General features: G+C 46.7%; 1 protein-coding gene across 1 annotated transcript in view; it reads right to left on the reverse strand.

Moving 5' to 3' along the window:
- Positions 1-24,145, reverse strand: part of xpr1a (xenotropic and polytropic retrovirus receptor 1a) — a 75,648-nt gene that overhangs the window by 20,130 nt on the left and 31,373 nt on the right. The window contains exon 3 of the mRNA XM_026160222.2: positions 388-489. Within this exon, the coding sequence (XP_026016007.1) occupies positions 388-489 (102 nt within the window). The remainder of the gene's footprint in view (positions 1-387; positions 490-24,145) is intronic.

Consider the following 24,145-nt stretch of genomic DNA (forward strand, 5'->3'; position numbering starts at 1 on the left):
CTCCCTGAAATACACACAGGCAGGCCTGCTCTGAAACGCGACTCTCGCTGGCCATGTCTGAACTCAGCACAGAGTAAATAAACAGTGTGAATTATGCAAAAATGCTAAGAAGTAAATGAGGATACAGCTGATAGGAGTCTTTACATATTTACATGCAATATGTGATTATAGAAGACAGGTTAAAGCATTGATTTGTGATTAGTTCCAGAGCTCGTTCAAAGATGGAAGTATTGTTTTTAAATGAAGTTAAGGTGATATTGCTTAACATTGATTTTTCTAAATCTGAATAGTAACCATGAAATTTCTGAGACGACCTCTTGTAATCGACTTGATTTAATATAATCTCCGCCGATTATTGTCTCGAGAGTAAGTGAAGTAAATAAATACCTGAATAGAAAGTATTGATTTTCAGAAGCTCCTTCTCACAGGTCTGGAAAAACCTCTCCTCAAACTTAGCGTAGTATCTCTTCACCGTGTCTTCATCTGTGACTGTTAAAAGAAAGAAAGAAACGATGGTTATTAGCAGTGGTGAGTGTGTTTACTGCAGCATTCAGCTAAATTAGCAGGTTATCATTTGTGGGACTCCCACTCCACTCGTGTACACAAATCCACAGCTGCCAAAGCAATTAGAGCAAAAATGTGAAAAATGTAACAACTTTGTGTTTTGTTTGTTTCAGTGTTACTACAGTGGACTAAAGGGACATGTAATAGCTGCCATCTATGTTTATCAGTGACTGGGTGATTTAGCCAACTGGCTAATCCTCCAAAAACAGCACGTACCCTTTAAGGGTTCATCAGCGACGAGGCAAACAGACGTCCATTCAGAGCTACAATTAGATCAGCAGCTTCCTCCTGTCTCTCCACTGTCTGACAAAACCCTGCATGTCTTTTTCAGGACCAGCCAATTCAATCAGCATTGATGCTCCGTCTCAAATGATCCTCTGCCTCATTCACAGCAGGCTATCCAACACCTGACACAGCTTAAATGCAGCCGAAGGCCAGTTACTGCACACGCACACACGTGCGCTCACTTCTGCAGTGCATGTTCTAAACACTGCTTTAAATTCATCATCAGCTCGTTACTGCAATGATGTTCAAATCCTCAGACAGCCTTTATTCATCAGGGGTCACCTCAGCGGGTAGCACTGCATGTTTGATTTGACAGCTGTTTTTATGCTGGATGCCCTTCCTGACATGACCCCAAAGGAATTATTATCTCTCCCAGGAATGAAGCAGGAAACTATGGAGCTCCTCAGTGTGACAATAATAATAATAAACAGTTTCCTAAAAGATCGGAAACATTCAGAGAGTCGTACTTGTTCCATAAATATTTGACTGAGCTCAACTCTGTCTGTCATGTTCAAAACAGCAAAATGAAAAAGGTCATTTCAAGTGGAACAAAGAGAAATGTAGGTTTGCTGGATAAAGCAGCTCTTCTGTCAGATCCACCGGTTACACAGCTCTGTAAACACAAGCTAATATATAAAGTAAGCTAGGCTGCAGGTGGCATGTGGACAGGCTTTCTATTGGCTACAGTAATAACAAAGAAAGCCGCGGGCAGCAGCCTGTCGATATCACACACACACACACACACACACACACACACACACACACACACACACACACACACACACACACACACACACACACACAGCAGTGTATGAGACTGTGAAGGTGAAACAATCTTCGACAGAAGTTTTAAAGTCCAACCGTTTTACAAGAAAAATAAATGGAAAACCTGCACAGAACCACACAGAGATAATCAATGGATAGGCTGATTAAAAGGTTATTCGACAGGTGAAAATATGAATAGCTGTAAAATTACAAATCCTCTGAAACACCAGAGAGGAACACCTGCTGACAAAATAGCGTCCATGTTAGCAAAAACGTCGCGTGTAAAAGAAGTTCTAACTCAAAACCTCCAAACCAGATCATCATAACATCATAACAAGGCAACACGTGAACAAAGAACTGCATCCGGTTTATTTATGAATGAATATGCAGATTTCATGCACTGTAGTTTGCAGGGGAGGAGAAAGTGGCCAGATTATGGTACAGACTGAGGTACAGTAAGTATAATTGCAAAATAAGACAATATTTATGTTACAGAGGAAGCTAAGTATGAACAGTGGAGACCAGAAGAATAGAAAACATCGACTAAATCTACTAAAGAACAAATGAAAGGTGGACAGAAGAAGAGTGACTTAAAGAGAAGCAGATGGTTTCCAGTCTGTCTCATCACTCAGGTCCAGTTGCAGCTCAGGTACCTCAGCACCTGCAGGCTGATGGGGTCACTGACTGGATGGATGGATGCTGACCAATCGGCTGGCTAGTATTAGCAGCTTAGCTGAACGACTGAGTACCTTGCTGGCCAGCGTGCTATGGCACAATGACTAATGATCCAACTCACTCCTTCACTCAGACCTGCAGGCGAGCAGCGAACTGAGCTGTAATGTAATTCAAAGTAAAAGGTTGGCCTGCTAATGAACACTTTGCATGGAAGAGCACTAAAGGATAGAGACACAGTAAAGCAGTTAGTGACCCGTGAATCATTCAGCATGATTACCAAATATAACCAAATATATATAAAACCATTCAATCATGAAAAATTCAAAACCTTTTCTTAAAAATAAACTCCAACAAGACCTTTTTATGTAAACCAGCAGTTTGTACAGAAGACTTCAAACTGGTGTCACTTAAGAGACAAAATATTTTGCCATGTTTTTAAAAAAATACAAATACATTTGATGTCGACCTTCCTGTGGTGCTCAGTAAAGGGCAGGTGAATGTCAGGAACATTACCTGTGATTCTGATGAATGAAAGAATAACATTTGTTTCTTTAATCAGCGTGTCGAGCACTAAATCACATGTTCAGAGACATTTTGGGTGAATTAAGCCCACATACACTGTGAAATGTTCTCCACCCTGGATTCTGACTAACAGAGCGAGCGTGGTGGTGGGAGAGGAGCTGTGCTGCAAGAAAGTGTAGATGTGAGGGCAGCTCTCAGGTAGGAGATGGGCTATGAAATGACCTTTGCTTTCTGCTCACCTAGCACACAGAGACGCTCTTTATGCTGATGCATTTTGTGTGAGGTGTTGTGATGTGTAGGAACAAAGGCAACAGCAGGAGCAGGGTTCATCTTTGATTGCGTCCTCACAGCTGTGGCTTCACTAACAGGCTCGCCGCTGCTGCAGGGATCCTGGCACCTAGCTCCTCTCAAACCCACACTCCATCTTTATTAGCATACATGAGTACTGTTTACACCTCACAGTTACATTTCACGTGCTTCACGTGTCACTGCTGAAGAAACGCAATGAAACCTAATTATGGGAACATTTGAAAGTCATACAACGACTGCGGCGCGTTGCGCATCTTTGATTTAATCAGTGCTGTCAGTGTTCATGTTAACGACGTGTCTCTGTCAGCGACACAGTGGGTTCTCTCATTATCTCGAGTCTGGACGGTTCATAGCTGAGATGGCTTCACAAGCTTTCACTACACTACACGAATAAGAAGCTTCACGAAAGTTTAAAGTAAGAAATAAAAAGTGTTATCAAACTTCTTTAGGTAAGTTGTGCTCCAATGATATGCATGTATTCATCAATTAAGCATCATTCTGCCTGTTTTATAATTTCCTGTTTTTGTGGAGATGGCATCGGCCCTCTGTGACTCACCTGCAGGACAGGTGCACCCCTCTCCACGCCGTCTTACAGCGGGCGCCACAATGTCCACTGTAATCCTGGATGTCCTGGTTATTTGTTTCTTGCGTGTTTGTGTTTGTGTCCCGCTGATCACTGTGTGCATTACTTCTGTCCACACACCTCAGGTCTCAGCAATAAACACTACTGTCTTCTGTTTTTGTAGCACCGAACGGGACCTTCAGAGGATTTGTGAGGACATTCAGTCAGTAATTAAGACGTTTATACACCCGACCAATCACCACAGAAAATTTACAGCAGCTGTGCTTTGCTCACGGCTACATGACGACTATTTTTCTAGGCTGTAATTTATCCAAAGCTGGAGAAAAATCAATATATGGTTTGATTAGATTTACGAACATTTAACAGCTGTAAAACACGAGCGCTGACTCGGTGCTCTCAGCGGCAATGAGGCCCAAATTTATTTTTCTCAACCTTGAGTGAAAATGCACAGAAAACAAACAATAAACCTCAACAACAGACAGTGCCGTGCAAAAGTCTTGAGCCAACCACCATGTTTTTTTACTATATTTTGCTTCCAAGGGGTCAGACTTTTTTTAAAAGGCTTTCTGACGCAGTCCAAAGTTTTTGTTTCAGCCGAGCACTGAGCACTTCAGTCCTGAACCTGACCGTTTTCTGAGGAATATTTATTTCTTTAAGATACAAACCTATGTAGCAGCTGACAGACAACTTAGCAAAGAAATTAAATTGTATCTTTTGAGACTTTTTAAGTAACATAAGTAACAATCTGTCAAAAAACTGGATTTGAAAATCAGTGGCAACAAGTTTTATGGAGTGATGAAGGCAAATGTTTTTGGTTCAGATCACTGTGTACAGAGGAAGTCAGGAGAACGGTCCAACACTGGGTGTAAACCACAGTGGAGCCTGTGTCACGGTTTGGGGATCTTTCCCAAACTGATGGAATTATGCACGGCCATGACAACGATCCCGAACACACCATGAGGCAGTAAAAGCAAACCTGCACAGGAAACACTAAATTAAACACTCTCAGTCATGGATTGGTCTCCACAGAGCCCAAACCACAACATTACTGAAGCGGTGTGGGATCATCATAGGATGGAACAAAAGGCAGCGAACATCCAAAGAAGAGCTTTGAATGTCCTTCAAGAAGAAAGCTTCCCTAACAGAGTTCAGGCTGTGTTGAAGAATAAAGGTGGTCATATGAAAATGTGACTTTCACTGTTTTTGGCCTGCACACTGTATCTCCACGTATGTTTGCACAGTGCAATAAATCGCTGCACATACTTTCCATTTTCAAGAGATTAAAGTGTGTTGATCACACAATGTAAGAAGGAATTTTTAAAAACAGTGGCTTTGTTTGTCCTTATTTTGGACTTGGTCAACTTCTTTAAAGAAAATACACAGGAAAGCCTAAAAAACAGGCAATTTGTATAAAATGTTCCCAGGTTTTCAGAACCAAAGGTCTTGATTTTAAATATTTTCCCAGTCTGTAGTTTAAAAAAAACAATCATATGTGTATATAATCAATTTCTAATCAGAGAACATGAAGCAACCCAAGCACATTTTGTGTTGCTGTCTCAGCCACTGTCAACAGCTTTACCAGGAAGCAGCCAGAGGAACGACTGAGTTTCTGCGTTCATGAGACAGACGTTGATACAACATGTCATTAGAACAGGAGATCCAGTCCAGCATGTTGTGTTGATTCACTGGCTTCACGCTTTCAGACAAAGAATTGCGCTGGTAGCTAGAAAAACAACTCTTGACCTGCAGTATTCCCCGGGCGGTGTACAGAAGGCAGCCCCCCCCCCTCGCCGCTAACCCCTTCTTCTGTGGACTGTATAAATAAATGATGAGACAGCTTCCCCACAACCCTACCACACTCACCCCTGAAACACTTCACACATGCATACACACACATACACGCACACACTCCCCACCCCCAACCTCTTATATTCCCATAGAGGCGTTCTATGACGCGACTCTGTACCGCCAGCATATAAATCCTTCATGGAGACCCTCTAACTCGCCGACCACGAGCAAGATTTGGAGACAAGAACAGGAATAGACCCGCACACCTCCCTACATCAACTCTTTATATATTTGTTGATTTAGTTTTTAGTTCAGACAATTTTTATTTTCCTTTACGCTGCCGCACGCTTCATGTAGACGACTGACCGGTGTTCGGTTTGTCAGGAGGATATCATCTCTCATTGTCTCCATAACTCCCCCAAAACAAACACACACGAACCTCTCCACACGCCAATTCCATGTCCTTCTTTGTAAGGTCCATTTATCCCATTTAACGACACCTCGCTGTGCAATATACACTATATTCTGATGGCATTACTGCCAGGGGAGCTGAAAAGGCCATTACATTATGATTGCCGCTGTATTAGCTCCACTTATCTCTTCCCTGCAAGCGCACAGGTGTAAATCCCGAACAAAGAGAAAGACAAACTGAGCTATAAAAGCGAAGAGACTCGACTTAACTCAGATCTGATATTAATCTAGAGAGACAAAAAGAGTGGGTTCACATAAACAACTTCAACATCCTCTGGTGCCAGGCTGTAAGGAGGAAACACAGCAGTAAAACCAGCCCGACACCCCCACCTCCCTTCCCCCATCGCGCCTTTTTTCTCACTTATTCCCATTCAGCCCTGCAGCCACAATTAATTCTACCAATCATCTCTCTCATCGAGGCCAGGGGAGCATTAAGAATGCACACTCACCGGGCGAGACTGCCAGCGAGGGAGGACCGGAGGAAGGGTGAGGAACTGCAGCAGCTCCGAGTTTATTGTGTACTATTTATACTGCCAGACTGCAAGCAAAGCAGCTCCCTAAAAAAATAAAATAAAGCCTTGTACAGTAGAGAAACACACACTCGACACATTCTGCAAAGTGTTAATATCTTTGTCTTGGTGTGCGAGAGAAACAAATGAGGCACATGTGACGAGTAAATTACCAACAGCCAAGTGAATACTTGACGAGAGGGAGAGAGTGCAAGCAAGAGGCCAGATGGGGTGTGAGATGATCTTTGGACCCGAGAGAGAAGACAAAACATCCAGGCACACTGGAAAATGATGAGAAAATTATACTGGGCAGACGAGCAGAGACAGGCCAAGAAACACGGGTGTGAATGAACTCTAAAGGCAGGATTTTAAAGAAGGTAGGTTTAAAATTTGAATCTATCTTTAAGGTTCTTCTAAGTGTGTATGAAGTGTTTGATATCTTCAGGGTGGAAGCTGGAGCATCTTACAGCTCTGAAGCTGGAAGAGAGACACACACGATGGATAAACTCTGCATTTAATCAGATTACACAGGCTTGAATCAAATATCAACTATAACCACTTTATGAGGAAAGCAGCAGCAATAATTAGAATTATTAGAGTTGAGGAAAACAAATTTAAAACTGCCATTAAAGTATAAGTTTAAGTACGTCTGCAGTCAAACTCACTGTTGCATTTTGTAAATATGCAGCGATTCTCATTTCTTTGTCTTTAGCTGGGAAAATGGAAAATACCTGCAGCGATTTATTCAAACGTACGTGGAAACAGAAAATGAACCAAAAACAGAGTTTTGTATGATTCTAACAAGCCTGGATGTTTGCTGGCTTTTGTTCTGATATCTATCAGGATGATCCCACACTGCTTCGGTGATGTTGAGGTCTGGCGAGGCCAATCCATGACTGTGGCGTTCCCCTGTGTGTGTTTATCTAGCCAGGATTGTTTTTATTGCAACGGTAGTGTGTTCGTGATCATTGTCCCTTTACTTCATCCAGGCCTGACGACTGTAATAGTCTCTATTTTGGCATCAGCCGGGCTCTGCTCGCTCGTCTTCAGCTAGTTCAGAATGAGGCAGCCCGACTCTTGACAGGCGCTCGTAAGCACGACCATATTTCTCCAGTCTTGGCTCGTTTACACTGGCTTCCAGTACGTTGTAGAATTGATTTTAAGTCTCTAAATGGATTAGCTCCGTCATACCTCTCTGATCTTTTAACTAAAAATACTGCAAACAGATCTCTCTGGTCAGCTGATAAGTTGCTTCTAGTTGTCCCTGTCAGCAGGCTCCAGGGGAGACCGGGCCTTTGCGATTGCTGCGCCCGTCTGCTTCTTCATACTAGGATCTCTCCAACACTCGACATTTATAAATCCCGTCTGAAAACACATTTTTGCTCTGTAGCTTTTAATTGTGACTGAGTTTGTTTTATTCACTGTGTGTGTTTGTTCTACTTTTTACTTTTCTTACTGTGTACAGCACTTTGGTCAACATGTGTTGTTTTTAAATGTGCTCATAAATGGGGATGGGTACCGGTTCTGACATAAACGGTAGTAACCAGACCGAAAAGCAGCGCACATTTCAGTGCTTTATTTCGGTGCTTTTTTTCCCCTGAGATGTCTCACACTTTGGATTCTAGCCAATCATTTTACGTTTCCGAGGATAGTAGGCGGGGCCAGGTACGTAGGTTCTTTTAGAGCAGAGCTACAGATTAAAAATGCCCAAGGTGAAGCGGTCAAAAGTCTGGCTGTACTTCACAGCAAAAGATGCAAACTCAGCAGCAACAAGTGCTTTAAGCTGATACTGTGATACTGTCAAAGGAGGTAACACCTCGAATCCGATGAAACACCTGGCGACGCATAGCGTTTTGTTAAAAGCCGAGAAATGCGCCGTATTTGATAGCTTGCTGCGAGACCTCACACCGAGCACATCTACTGCGGGTGTGGTGCCTGTTATCGGACCCGGAGTTAGCAACATCCCCCAAAAACACAAAGAGGAGAGTCCTGGCCCCTAGCCCTGCCAGTGTAGCAGAAATGATGAGGATGATGATGCAGCAGCAGCCGTTCTTCTCTGCGTGAGTAGCTTAATGTTGTTCGTGTGTAATTTACGTTGAGTAGGCTAACCACGTTATTACATTAATGCATGTAAGGTGAACTAGCAAACATCATCGTGTCATGGTCCTGGGCCATGTGGGCCCAGTATTCTTAGTTTTCATGTATTTTCGTATTTTGTTCTTTATTTAGGCCATGCTTCCTGGGTTGATCTGTTACGTTGTTCCTTATGTGTTTTCCCTTCGTGACTCTTACCCCCTGTGTGCCCCTCTGTGTATTTATGAGCCCTCGTCTCTCTTCGTGCCTTATTCTATGTTTTCCCCAGCCCGTTATGTCTGCGTTCTTCCCGTGCTCTCTCTCCTCCTGTCTGAACCTCTGTGCCTGTACCCGTCAGCGTTATGTTCACCCCGCCCTGTCTCGTTATGGTTATTTGTGTCACCTGTGTTCCCCGTGTGTTCCCACTTTCCTCGTTAACCCTCTGTGTATTTCTGTCTGCGTCTTCCTCTGTTCGGCGTCGCGTTCTCCCTCATGTTGTGTGTGCTCCTCCCTGTGTTTCTTGGCGAGCTTTGTATTTAGTTATCCCAGTTTAGTTTTGTATGTCCTACGTTCTGCCGTGCCAGCATTAAAGCTGTGTTCTTTAAGTTTATCCCCGTGTCTGTGAGTCTGCATCTTGGGTCCTTCTCCTGCCTGCCACACAGCGATCATGACAGAAGAACGCGACCACAACATGGACCCAGCAGTTCACAACCCCTCCGCGGACCTGCAGGACGACGCGAACATGTCGGACCCAGCGACACAGAGGAGGGGGATCGTCCGGACAGTGGAATCTCTCTGCGACAAGTGGCTGCACTGTTCCAGTGAGGAGGAACGAGAGGAGTTCGCCCGCCAAGTAGGGGTGTGCGTATCTGTGTTCCCCTGGTTATGGGAGACGCTGCACCCCCTCGTCAGCGACTTTCTCGTCTCCGCCCTCCAACTCCGTCCGCAGGAGCAGCGGCCCGGTGGGCGTGCACCTTCACCAGAGCCGTGCCGTTGCGCCGTTTCCCCGCTGTCTCATGAGCCAGTAGCGGTCAGAGTTGGAACGGTGAGGCTCGCCACAGACACACCTTCCGCCCGCACCCCGCCGGCTTCCGCGTCTTCACCACGGTCTGGCCGCACGGAGACAACGGAAGCCATAGACTTTGGCGAGGAAGAGCGGCAGCAGGTGTTACGGGCTTATCGGGAGGACGAGCTCCGGCGGAAACCCTGGCTCATCCCGGAGGAGGACCTCTCACCTGCTGCACAGCCTACCAGCCGCTCGCCGTCTCCGATCCGCTTAGGCTATTTTTCGCCTGCCTCATTTCTGGCAAGGATGGGGGCGGACGACGGGGAACTCACCACTACGTCACCCTCTGTGTTGGCGCCATCAGCGCCCATCGCGCCAGCTTCCTCTGCTCGAAGGAGGCGGCGCGCCCGCCGCCATAAACCGGACAATGCTAAGACTACAAAACATGAAGTGGACGGCGGGTTCATCTTTGATAGAGCTGTTTTTGTCGACCCTGAGCCTGCCATTTCTCGGACAGTTTTTTCTGAGCCTGCTCCTTTTCCTGCTGTTTCTCCTCCCAGGTCAGTTCAGTCAGCTCCCTCGCAGCCACCCTCAGTTCAGTCAGCTCCCTCGCAGCCACCCTCAGTTCAGTCAGCTCCCTCGCAGCCACCCTCAGTTCAGTCAGCTCCCTCGCAGCCACCCTCAGTTCAGTCAGCTCCCTCGCAGCCACCCTCAGTTCAGTCAGCTCCCTCGCAGCCACCCTCAGTTCAGTCAGCTACCCTCCTGGAAGCCCCCGCTGCCTGGTATTCTCAGCATCGGCATCTTTTCCCGTCAAGATTTATCGCTAAATCATTCGATCCTCCCTTAAGAGAGAGACTGCATCCTCGCTGCCTTCACCCCAGTACACCAGTGTCACCAGGGTCTCCGGTGTCACCCCCAGTTCAGTCTCCAGTAGCCCCAGTGTCACCCCCAGTTCGGTCTCCAGTAGCTCAGCTCCCAGTGTCACCTACCCCACAGCCACTTTTAGCTCAGTTTCCAGAGCCACCTGCTTCAGTTCAGGCCCCAGTAGCTCCAGTGCCGCCTGTAGCGCAGGCCCCGATAGCAGTACGGTCCGCTGGTCAGCCTAACATTCAGCCAGGGGTCTCTAATCTCTCTGGCTCTGCATCAGCTCCTGCTGGGAGCTCGGATGAGCTCGTCCAAGACTCCGCGGCTCCCACGCCGCCTTCTACCTCGTCAGTTGGAGGGTCCGAGGGGCCCGTTCAGCCTTCTGTCTCCGCTGGAGGGTCCGAGGGGCCCGTTCAGCTCCCTTCCACGTCGGCTGTACAGGCTGCTCCTCAGTCTTCTAGGAATGGCGTGAGCTTTCTCTCCGCCTCAGACTGCCTTCTGCTTCAGCCGTCTCTTCCAGCTGGAGAGCCCGAGGGGCCCGTTCAGCTCCCTTCCACGTCGGCTGTACTGGCTGCTCCTCAGTCTTCTAGGAATGGCGTGAGCTTTCTCTCCGCCTCAGACTGCCTTCTGCTTCAGCCGTCTCTTCCAGCTGGAGAGCCCGAGGAGCCCGTTCAGCTTCCTTCCACGTCAGCTGTACAGGCTGCTTCTCAGCCTTCTAGGAATGGCGTGAGCTTTCTCTCCGCCTCAGACTGCCTTCTGCTTCAGCCGTCTCTTCCAGCTGGAGGGTCCGGGGGGCCCGTTCAGCCTCCTGTCTCCGCTGGAGGGTCCGAGGGGCCCGTTCAGCCTCCTGTCTCCGCTGGAGGGTCCGAGGGGCCCGTTCAGCCTCCTGTCTCCGCTGGAGGGTCCGAGGGGGCCGTTCAGCCTCCTGTCTCCGCTGGAGGGTCCGAGGGGGCCGTTCAGCCTCCTGTCTCCGCTGGAGGGTCCGAGGGGCCCGTTCAGCCTCCTGTCTCCGCTGGAGGGTCCGAGGGGCCCGTTCAGCAACCTTCCTCGTCAGCTGGGGGTTCGGGAGAACCGCACCAGCCTCATGCCACGTCAGCTGGAGGGTCCGAGGGGCCCGTTCAGCCTCCTGTCTCCGCTGGAGGGTCCGAGGGGCCCGTTCAGCAACCTTCCTCGCCAGCTGGGGGTTCGGGAGAACCGCACCAGCCTCATGCCACGTCAGCTGGAGGGCCCGAGGAGCCCATCCAGCCACCTTCTGCTACGCCTGGTCCAGCCTGTGCTTCGTCAGCTGCAGCCTCAGAGCCTTCGTCAGCTGCAGCCTCAGAGCCTTCGTCAGCTGCAGCCTCAGAGCCTTCGTCAGCTGCAGCCTCAGAGCCTTCGTCAGCTGCAGCCTCAGAGCCTTCGTCAGCTGCAGCCTCAGAGCCTTCGTCAGCTGCAGCCTCAGAGCCTTCGTCAGCTGCAGCCTCAGAGCCTTCGTCAGCTGCAGCCTCAGAGCCTTCGTCAGCTGCAGCCTCAGAGCCTTCGTCAGCTGCAGCCTCAGAGCCTTCGTCAGCTGCAGCCTCAGAGCCTTCGCCTGGTCCAGCCTCAGAGCCTTCGCCAGCTGCAGCAGCCTCAGAGCCTTCGCCAGCTGCAGCAGCCTCAGAGCCTTCGCCAGCTGCAGCAGCCTCAGAGCCTTCGCCAGCTGCAGCAGCCTCAGAGCCTTCGCCAGCTGCAGCAGCCTCAGAGCCTTCGCCAGCTGCAGCAGCCTCAGAGCCTTCGCCAGCTGCAGCAGCCTCCGAGCCTTCGTCAGCTGCAGCAGCCTCCGAGCCTTCGTCAGCTGCAGCAGCCTCCGAGCCTTCGTCAGCTGCAGCAGCCTCCGAGCCTTCGTCAGCTGCAGCAGCCTCCGAGCCTTCGTCAGCTGCAGCAGCCTCCGAGCCTTCGTCAGCTGCAGCAGCCTCCGAGCCTTCGTCAGCTGCAGCAGCCTCCGAGCCTTCGTCAGCTGCAGCAGCCTCCGAGCCTTCGTCAGCTGCAGCAGCCTCCGAGCCTTCGTCAGCTGCAGCAGCCTCCGAGCCTTCGTCAGCTGCAGCAGCCTCCGAGCCTTCGTCAGCTGCAGCAGCCTCCGAGCCTTCGTCAGCTGCAGCAGCCTCCGAGCCTTCGTCAGCTGCAGCAGCCTCCGAGCCTTCGTCAGCTGCAGCAGCCTCCGAGCCTTCGTCAGCTGCAGCAGCCTCCGAGCCTTCGTCAGCTGCAGCAGCCTCCGAGCCTTCGTCAGCTGCAGCAGCCTCCGAGCCTTCGTCAGCTGCAGCAGCCTCCGAGCCTTCGTCAGCTGCAGCAGCCTCCGAGCCTTCGTCAGCTGCAGCAGCCTCCGAGCCTTCGTCAGCTGCAGCAGCCTCCGAGCCTTCGTCAGCTGCAGCAGCCTCCGAGCCTTCGTCAGCTGCAGCAGCCTCCGAGCCTTCGTCAGCTGCAGCAGCCTCCGAGCCTTCGTCAGCTGCAGCAGCCTCCGAGCCTTCGTCAGCTGCAGCAGCCTCCGAGCCTTCGTCAGCTGCAGCAGCCTCCGAGCCTTCGTCAGCTGCATCAGCCTCGTCTGTCGCGGCTTCGGCCTGTGCTTCGTCTGGTCCTGTGCCCACCGGGCCATGGCCAGCCCGCCTGACACTGGAGAGCCGCCGCTGCCTTCCGCGCGGCCGGCCTCCTGAACTGCTCCGTCGTCTCCTTCGCCGCCGCCGCTGCCTTCCGCGCGGCCGGCCCCCGGAACTGCTCCGTCGTCTCCTTCGCCGCCGCCGCTGCCTTCCGCGCGGCCGGCCTCCGGACCAGCTCTGCCACCTGTGCCACCCGCCTGGTCGGCCCCCCGACCGTGTGACCCGTGAACTCTTGTGCCTGTGGGCTCTGGGTCGGCCCCCTGAACTTTATTTTGACTACGGTCATGTGCTCCTGTGTTTTCTGTTGTTTGTTTTGTTTCCCGTTCTGGTCCCTCCGTCCTGGTCCCCCGCCTCCCGCCCTGGGTGGGTTGTTTTCTGTTTTTGTTTCTCGGGTTTGGGCTGTCAGGAGCCAGCCCTTTAGGGGGGGGTGGTGTCATGGTCCTGGGCCATGTGGGCCCAGTATTCTTAGTTTTCATGTATTTTCGTATTTTGTTCTTTATTTAGGCCATGCTTCCTGGGTTGATCTGTTACGTTGTTCCTTATGTGTTTTCCCTTCGTGACTCTTACCCCCTGTGTGCCCCTCTGTGTATTTATGAGCCCTCGTCTCTCTTCGTGCCTTATTCTATGTTTTCCCCAGCCCGTTATGTCTGCGTTCTTCCCGTGCTCTCTCTCCTCCTGTCTGAACCTCTGTGCCTGTACCCGTCAGCGTTATGTTCACCCCGCCCTGTCTCGTTATGGTTATTTGTGTCACCTGTGTTCCCCGTGTGTTCCCACTTTCCTCGTTAACCCTCTGTGTATTTCTGTCTGCGTCTTCCTCTGTTCGGCGTCGCGTTCTCCCTCATGTTGTGTGTGCTCCTCCCTGTGTTTCTTGGCGAGCTTTGTATTTAGTTATCCCAGTTTAGTTTTGTATGTCCTACGTTCTGCCGTGCCAGCATTAAAGCTGTGTTCTTTAAGTTTATCCCCGTGTCTGTGAGTCTGCATCTTGGGTCCTTCTCCTGCCTGCCACACAGCGATCATGACACATCATAGCTACATGCGGCTGTCTTCTTGTTTGATGGCAGATACTCCCTTCACCCTGGCCAAAAAGGCTAAAATGACCAAAGAAAAAGTGGAAAACAGTTAAACATGAGAGGTTTTTGGACAAAGTTTGTGTTTTTTCCATTGTTTAAGCTTCCAGCCAAGAGTGATGCCATATATGCCCCATAGCTGCAGAAAAGGCTAACATTGTTATCTTTTTACAAAAAACAGCTGAACATGAGAAGTTTTTGGACAAAGTTTGTGTTCTCCATTCTTTAAGCACCGGCACCGTTTCAAAAGTACCGGTTTGGTACTGGTATCAGATAAAACCTACACGATACCCATCCCTACTCCCTATAAATAAATAAATTGATTGACTGATTGATTCTGAATGTATAATGCCATCACTTTTAAGCCACACCTCCACTGAGACCATTTCTGATGAGGCTTCAGTGACTAGTAGGTGATCAACTAAAGCAGGGGCGTCCAGGCCTCGAGGGCCGGTGTCATGCAGGTTTTAGATCTCACCCTGTGTCAACACACCTTATTCAAATGATTAGTTCATCACTAGGCCTCTGGAGAACATCAAGACATGTTGAGGAGGTCATTTAGCCCTTTGAATCAGCTGTGTTGGATCAAGGACACATCTAAAACCTGCAGGACACCGGGCCTCGAGGCCTGGGTTTGGCTAATAGCTGTTTGGGAATCACCGTGTTGTTGCAAAAACACAGTTGTATGCCTGTCAAATGTTGTTCTCTTACCAGTTTTCTTTAGATTCAGCTAAAGAAAAGGAGGATAGTAGTAAAATGCCCAAATAAACAATTTAAAAATGTGTTCTTTTGTAATTATCTATGTGTAGATACATCACTGGTTCATTGTTAAGCGTCTTAACAAACAACAAAAGCATTTGATTGAAAATGGTCAAGGAAACAGACTGGACTGAAAAAGTGAGCAAAAAAATTAGCCACTGTTCAAAGAGAAAAACTGAAAGATCCTCATAAACCCCGGAGAACTCATGCTCAAGACCACTTTAAAAAATGACAGGAAAGTCTGGCGTCTTGGGGCCAAAATACAAAGAAACAAGTCTTGATGCATTCTCAATCATCCAGGTAAGGAAATCTCTAAAAGTTTTGGAGACAAAGAAATAATGTGACTCAAGACTTTTAGTGCTGTAGCTTGTAGAGCTAGTGGTGTGTTGGATCTGTCCAAGGTCCTGATGCTGGAGAAGAAATGAGCTCAAAATGCCTCCGTTAAAAACAAACAAACAAGCCTGTCGTAGAAACAGAGCAGACAGAGTGGAAGGTTCAAGACAGAGAAACTTTTACTTGTCAATCAAACTGTGTAATTAGGAGAGTACAAAAGATGCAGAGAAGTTTGGCAGTGCAGCAATTACCCCAGTGAGTCCCTAAACAAGACAAAGATGCTACAACATGCTGATGGACGCACGCTAACAGGCAAAGTTTCTGAGAACAACATGAACTGGGTCACATTTGTTTTACAGGCTGAGTTTTGTCCATAATTTGTCCTTCATATATAAAAAAGAGAACTAACAAGAAACAATGCAACTAAACTCCTAATGCATGACATAAACCCTTCGCTTAAGGCATTCTTACATCCATTGTAAACTCAGATGTACAGAAGAAAAAGTATAAATGTGAACAGAAACATCTCGCTGTAGGTCAGTAAAGGAGGAAACATGGCTGAAAGCTAACTGGGAATAAGGAAGCAACATGAGGCATGACGGGACAGAGAGAGAAGAAATAGGAAAAATTACAGTCCACACAGAAAGCAGTGTGAGACCAGGGGGCTGATGGACAAGTTAATTAATGCCTGCCCTACTTTGTTAGAGGGCAGTAAATAAACTAAAAAAGCAAAGCATAAGAAAAGTCAGCGTGTGTGCGTCAGTCTGAGCAAACGTCTTTATCTCTTGCCTTTCTTCTCCTCTCTCCCTTCTTATTTTACTGAGCCGCTGCTGTGAAGTGTTATCTCTGACAGTCAGAGTGACACAAAGTTTGGCTCAGACCCCCCCTCTCTCCTCCCAGCATCGCGGGCCTTGAAGATCAGGATAGTTTCTCTGAGAGTTTCACTGACTGCATCTACCTACAGGTAGATAGAGAAAAGGCAAACTGATAGCAGCACAAATTAAGCTGTCTGATTTATCTCATTGGGCGAAATGCTCGGCTGGACTTTTCAGCTTCAGTCGCACTCGGACAGCCTTTGAGATCCAGAATAATATAAGAAAAAACAGCCTGTGTGTAAAATCTGCTCTCAGGATACTGTAAACTAAAAGGAAGCATACACCACTTTCTTTGATCAGTAATATCATTCTGCTGTCAGAGTCGTTTCTTAAGCCTGTGCTTGCTTTTTAATGCGATAGTCATTATTAATATCATATTTCTTTACACAGGCTCCCACAGCTGGAAAATGCAGATTGTATTCCTGGCAGCAGTTCGTAGTTTAATAAAGGAGCAGGAATTAGTATCAATGTCTTAGTATGCAGAGTCACGCAGCAGATCAGTCACACAAAACTGAAGCAAATCTAATCTCACATCAGATCTGATTTCATGGAACCAGTCGCTGCAGAGTCGGTCTCTACGGTAAGGACGACTTCCCTGAGAGTCTCAGAGTTTTGTTATAATTTTTACTAAAGATTTCCTCTTAAATGCATTATGATGTCACTAGAATCACGATTTTGTGGGCACCATTATCACTCTGTGGTTTTCTCTCTGTTGGAAAGACCACGTTACACACACAGCATGCAAAAAACGAAAGTTTCTGCAGGACTGAAGTCTGCGCTGCTGTTTACAATAAGTGCAAATATTTCAGCTACATTTCATCTATTTATCTGAATGAACTTGTTCCCAGTGCAAAGGTGCTGAATTTGTATTACTTGTAACACAATTTTCTTTTAATGACAAATGGTCCAGAACACTGGTACTAAACTTCTGTCCATTTAACTGGTACAAAGAAAATGTACCAGTTAATACGATGAATACGAAGCCTTGCAGGTTATTCGGAAAATAAAAACTTTTTTTTACTAGTCCCAGGTTTTTACTGGGACTTTCTCCATTATCAACCATTTGGGAACCAGCATCTAATTAGTGCCCTACACATCTGTTGTTCTGTGGATTAAAGGATGTTGTCGCCATCTCACTTGCAACATCTGGTCTCTGCATGCTAATATTTGCCAATAGCATTTAGCATGAATGAAACATGACACACATGTCTGTTATGTAAATCTGGTATTTCACAGTTACAGTCGTTTGTTTTTGCTTTATATTATATCACAGTTTTATAGTTTTGCACTGCACCCACATCACTCTGCACAGAAAGGATGAACTGATCTCTTTCAACTCAACATTATAAAACATCAGCAAAAACCTTTCCCACAGTCTGCAGGAGTGAGTGAAGATTGCACTTCTCATTTGTGTAAATCTTGAACCATTAAAGTAGGATTACACAACACTATAGAACACTTGTGCATGAGCCGGCAGTGACTGTGAGCAGAAAATATGGTAGCACAGAGCTTCAGGATACAAAATACAAAGCTGCTCTTGGAAAACTGCTCCCTGATTCACTGAGCTGGAAAAATGAAGTATATTTTGAGTAACACCTAATTAAAAAATTAGAAGAGATGTGCAAGAGGGACGAGGGGGGAGAGTGTGGGGGACAGCAGGGTGCAGGGCAGCAGGCATCATGAACTAACTGCACAGGTCCACAGCTGGAGGGGAATTCCTTCATGTGTTTAAGTGTTTCCACTGAACCAAAACACTATTTCTGAGCTGCTATCTGGAAGCAAAGATGTTGAGCAAACACAAATGTTTGTGAGAACTGACCCAGTAACACTATAAAACCTTTTGTCCTGCTCCAAAGCTTTTTCACCAAACACTTATCTCCTGAATGATGACTAGACTCAGCTGACAGCCTAACACCATTAGTCAGGGCTGGTCTACATGGTCACGGCTCATTAAGATAACAATAAGGTTTACGTTGAGCATCACACAAACGTGACTGATATTAATCATCTGGTCTGTGGAGAAAAGAGCGTCGGAAATGCTCGATTGTGCTGCTAATGTCTCATTTTGCCGCTCTGCTGGAGAGGCACGGAGGACTGCAACCTCTAACGTGTTGCTTCAGCGGCTCTCTTTTCATTTTTGCCTCCTTGGTTGTCTCTTCATCAGTTTTCCTTCAGCTTGAGGAAAAATAGATGTTTATTTCCTCTCTCAGCTCCCTCCTTCGCTGTTTCTCCTGTCACCGTCTTTCCTCACCACTGAACTTATTCTTCTGATCTACATGCAGCCAAGTGGAAGGACTGAGCGTGGCATCCTAGACTCACTGCATTCATACGGAAAATGAGGAGCACACAGGAGCCGAGGAGGAAGTCATCAGGGTCCAGTTTGCAGCTGTACTAAAGTATGGTAGCAGTAAGACGGGATGATCGGTTATTCAAAAGAGAGAAACAATACTGAGAGTGTCATTTTTTCTGTGCATGTGCGCTGATTTTTTTTTCTGCACCTGACAAAGACAAAGGAGCAACAGCAGAGCCATCCCCAAAGTACAGTACATACACACAACAGAAGCTTTCAAACACGCTTCAAAATTAATATGTCTCATTATCGCACTTTGTCCATCTTTGCACTTTTTAATCAATATTACAGCCTGTGTGAAAAACCACACGACAGGGGAACGGAGCAGCTGTCCTGTAGATTTTGCATAACCTTACATCATCTGCACGAGCTCCGCTGTAGTCTGCTCGGTTCTTTCTTACATTGGAAGCGTGCGCAGTGTCGTAAGACAGAGGACTTCTCCGGTCAAGCCGACTGATGAAATAAGCTAAATATATCACCGCAATAACAGGTGAAAAGTGATGCAGCTGAAGATCAGAAACAAGGCGAGATCATGAAGAAAGAAACAAAATAAAATTGCTGTGAAAATTGTGCACATGGGAAGCAGTTGACACCTTTGATGGATGAAAAGAGGAAATGAACTGCCATGTTTCAAGCACTTATTATTCACTGGAGAACCAGAGCAGGCTTAATGAAAAGGGCCGATTTTCTTATTTAATACAGTTAAATAAAAACAGAAAAAGACAAAAGCATTTAGTGGCAAAAACCAAAGAATAATCAGGGACATTCAGTGCTAGCTGCTCAACGGATACTTAAAAAAAATCACATGTTGATTACAGTACACGTAAGGTAAGATGGGAAAGAAATGCTTTATTCAAACATTAGACCTGCAGCCAAAATGACCCTCGACAGCAGAGCTGCTTTTGACAACTATAATAACACCTGGAAGGAGGAAAATTGCTCTTCCATTTCAGCATCTACGTGTGTGTGCATGTGTGCGTGTGAACTACAAATGCTCCAACAGACTTGCATGAGTTTTAGCGTGTGTGTGTGTGTGTGTGTGTGTGTCCTGCCCCATTTTTGAGCGCTGGTTAGTTGGGAGTGACATTGTCATTATCGACATCTCTGCCTGCTCCCCTGGATCCTGTAGCCATTAGCAACCGACTCCGGGAGTTGGCCTCTCCTCTGTTGCAGCCAATTGCTTTCACATCACTGTGTAACTGTGTGCATGAATGCGAATGAGCAGGTGTTCCTTATTCATTTGTGTGTGTGTGTGTGCATCCATGTGTGTGCACGCATGTTGGATGTGGCTCTATGATAGCACCATGATTGAATGTGTCTGGCTAGATTATTTGATAAAATGCAGTCTCACTCTTACTCATTTATTCCCAATTTATTTTGTGTCAAGACAAATGTTCCAGCCCGCTTTAGCTCCGCAGCGAGAGAACAGAAATAAACAAAACATGCACATATTCAAACCAGTCGTGCTGAGCAGAAAACTGCACAGCAGAAGAAAGCAGTCAGCATAAGATAATCAATAAGCCCTGATTAGTCCTACTCAGTACCTTTGTATTGCGTGGCAAGCAACCGCCCTTTCTGCGTGTGCCCGGGAATCAATACTGTGATCTCTGATTAGGCCGCGATGCACATCTCACTGAGCAGAGGGAAAAGAGCAGTATACACCAACTGACTGTGAAATTAGACTGAAAAAGCACCAGTGCATGATAGATGGCAAACTCAAACCATATTGCAGGCCACGTTTCCCAGAACACAAATTAAGCTGAATGTATGTTCCTAAAAGGCATAAGAGGAGAGCGATTCAGCGGCAGATTTCCGGCTCAAAGCCCAGCTTCTAATAAGGAAAGTCAGCAAATGCACGATTGTTGCTGCTGTTTTTGTTCATGAGTACAATAACATACGTTCAATATGTTTTCATAACCGAGCTGCGTACTGTTATAGCTCTTTGCTTTGGAGCAATTTCTTTCCTCTGCAAGCCTCCAGGTCGACACTTTACATAACAGATTCAATACCCCGAGCACTTTTTGGCACAGTGACATGAAAATCCTTTTACACTGAAGGCCATGTGTCCACCCAAGAAAATCTGCGTACTCCCAATAATTGTTTCTAAAGTCACATCAGACTCAGGTGCACTGTTGTATTTCTGGGCTAGAGTACGCGATGTCAAGAAATACTGATTTCTTTGTATTTTTGATCACATGAACTGTTTTTGTATCAGATTAGACAGTTAAAAATTCCCCAATTTAAAACACATTTGTTCACCGCAGAAATGGATAAATGGAGACAAATATAAAGTGCTTATAAATTATGCTAATAAGTCTTTTTCCCTGTTACCATGGAAGCCACTCGTGTGACAGATCACTGGGGTGTGCCTATAGGGAACTAAGAATACCAGTGAGAAGCGTGTGTGTGGGAGAGCGATCATATATTAGAGCTACATTACTCGCTGGTGCACGAGTTTAATCAGGCCGGTAATGTAAGCAGAGCGGGCTGATGGAGGAGGGTCCTCTGGGAGTTGCAGCTCTTTGTGTCTCTCAAATCCCTCTGGACCAGGACATCCTCCTCCTCTCACCTCTACATTGCCATCTTTCCACCCCCATTTTCTATTCCTACCCCCCCCCCCCCCCCCTCTTCGCCTCCACCTCTCATTCCCTTCATAGTTGCTCCTGAGCAGCTTTTAAGAACATAGAGTCTAAAACTCCCCCCCACCCCCAATCGTTACACATCTCTTAGTGCCACTAACCACACAAACATGACCTAAGACAATCAAACCACTCCCCCTTTTTTGGACACACTCCTATATGTCCCCCTCCTCTGGCCGGGCGCCACTCCCTTTGTGCCGTGCGGCCCCCGCGGCAGATGATCGATGTGACAGATCGGGCCCCGGCAGCGGCTGGGAGCCCCGGCGTAGCTGATGGGTTATTCATTACAGCAGGCTTCAACTGTCCTTTAAGGGCCCTTAAATGCCACAGAGCCAAGCTGTGCTCAACACAAACAACCTTTATTGTGATGGATGTGACGGCATGAGCCCGCGAGGACCTACAGGTATCCACCCTGCTGCTGGCTGTGCAACAGGATCACCGTTTACCTGAGTCTCTTATAGAAAGGTGGAGGTAATATATTTAAATGACACGGATAGCTGCGTATTAAAGTCAGCGTTAGTACTATTACTCTAACAATATAATGTTACAGTGACATTTGACTAAATCACAAACTGAGGGCCCTCTTACAGTTTGCACTTTAGTTTAAAGAGCAAATATTTAATATTCTTTTTAAGCTTCAGCAAATATATCTCACAATATCATGTCTGATAGTGGATTTCATTATGAAATCATTAAATGCATCATATATTTTTATTTCATGTTTAGATTTGCTGAAAAAAATGAAATTCAGCAACAGAATAAAATTAATTTGTACGAGTTCAGAGTGACTGGTGCGCCGTAGCGAGCAGCTTGTACCTGAATTTGAAGTTCTTCTCTTTTTTCTTGTTAATACTGAGGAAAACAGCAGTTAATAGTTCACAAAGACGAGCTTGCTCCACTGAGGTGACCGGCGTGCACACGCTGCTCGCATCGCAGCTCTCTTTGCACAGTTTCAAACGAGTGTGTTTGTAAACAACAGTAAAGTCTCCACGATTGAACAAACCGAGTCATCACTCTGAGTTCAGGTCTGTACTCGGGGTGATGACTCGGTTTGTAAAAGTAAGACAACAACTAAATGATGATGTTGTTGTAGAAGAATCCATCCCATAAACGCACTGAAGCTGGTTGATGTCGGTCACGACTTTCACACAGGAAGAAGTAAAGAGATCCACAAACATTAAAGCATTTCTCAGGACCCGTCTGTTCATCAGTCAGCAATCGTCTACACAGGAAGGAAAACGAGGAGTGTTAGCCGCTCTCTGCATGATGTGTAATCCTGAAGTGTGCGAGCAGAAATCACCACAAACTGATCTGTCTGTAGCTGCTGGGAGGGGGTTTGGGAACCACTGTGGAGAAACCATTAAACTTTGGGTGCTTCATCAGTGTCTGTGCACCTTGCAGTTGCAGAGTCATCAGCCCTAAAATCCAGTCTCATCAGCAGCTACAGGACATGTCTGATGGAAGTGGTTGCTGAGAAATAACCAAATATATAAGTGCTCGCTTACTTTTTCCAGCCTGCACTATAAATAATTGTGTTCACTGTGTTCAAAGACATGAAAAACGCAGCTTCTGTGTTACCGGTTTAGTTAAATAGTGTTTGCCTGGTGCTTAGATGAAGCACAGACCACATTTCAAGTGATCGTCATAAATTCACACAGTTCACAAACCTTTTTCTGAACATTGTATTCAAAGCTGCTTCTCTGTAGTCCACAGACATGTAAACACCTGCTGTGAAGAACAAAGGTGCACACATGCACCATGATTGTTCCCTATAAGAAGTTCACACTCAGCTGCGCTGACACAGCCAGAAAGCTTTCAGGGAAACAGGCATCCATGTATTTGCCTGTATGGTGCTTCAGGCAACAGCAGACTTCAGGCAATAAGCATTTGTAACTGTATCTGAGAGAAGGTTCAGCCTGAATTATATTAGTGTCCTTACCAGACATTTCTTACATACAGTAAGGCTTCCTCTAGCTGTCTGTTTAGTCTGCCGTTGCTCCTGCGAGGGAGCTCAAACTGCTTCAGCTCTTCCCTCAGTATAAAAAGTAGCAGTGACAGTGCAAAGGTCCTGTGTGGGCTGGCAGGCTAAAGAGGAGTGATTACAGCTGAGTGGACTTTGGCCTCAGGGCGAGAAGGAGATGGACAAGGGCCAGAAAATAGTGACAAACAAGGCTTCTGCTGAGAGAGGGGAAAAGCAGCTGGAGCCTCAAGACAACCTAAAAAAATGAGCTTCTATTAACGACTATAAAAGAATGAATTATCAAAAAAAAGCATTTCTTTCACGTGTATTCACCAGTAAAATCATCACTTTCATGTGTAAATGCAGCACAGCGTGTTGTTTTGAAGATACACGCTCTCCTTCTGTTTACATCCACCTCTCGTCTAATTTTACTGTGCAGCTCATGAAAGAGGAGAGCTTAGCTGCTCTTCCTCCTTTCTGAGATTCCTGATGCGGTGCTGTGTGCGCGCATGTGTGTGTTTTGTTTTGTTTGTGTGTACATTGCTGAACGGTCCAGCATCGCGCGCCTCGTTTTACTGCCGTGGATACAGCTGGATGTCAATCTCAGGAATTCTATTAGGGCCACGGTCCTTTTGAAAAACCCTTAACAAGGAAATCTTTGGGCCTATTTCACGTGCCATTACACACATGACAACATAATGGGGGGAAAGGGCATTCCCTTCACTCATTTACCAGATCTTAAGATTGTAACTAAAACATCAAAACATGATGTCCTAGCACACATCGTATATACATGTATTTAAGCTAGAAAGTTGCAGGAAGACATCAGATGTATTCCAGCTTTGTGCGATACTGTTCGAGCTCCTGCATCTCTCTCATCAGGGACCTGAGCAAATGATACTCGAGTCATTAGTATTGTAATATCATTCTGATGCCATTTAGAAGGACTCCAGGGCCCAGACTCATCTCGCTTTACTCCTCGTACACATGTCACAGCAAGGATGAGTTCATGTATATATACACATCTCCCATTTACAAGCAGCAGAAGCAGCAGTCATTTCACATGTTCAGACCCCTGATGTGAACAAGAGAGACCAATGAATGACAACAACACACGAGGTCAGAGGTCAAAGGTTCGT

The sequence above is a fragment of the Astatotilapia calliptera genome, chromosome 23 (assembly GCF_964374335.1).
Source record: "Astatotilapia calliptera chromosome 23, fAstCal68.1, whole genome shotgun sequence".
Lineage (NCBI taxonomy): Eukaryota > Metazoa > Chordata > Actinopteri > Cichliformes > Cichlidae > Astatotilapia > Astatotilapia calliptera.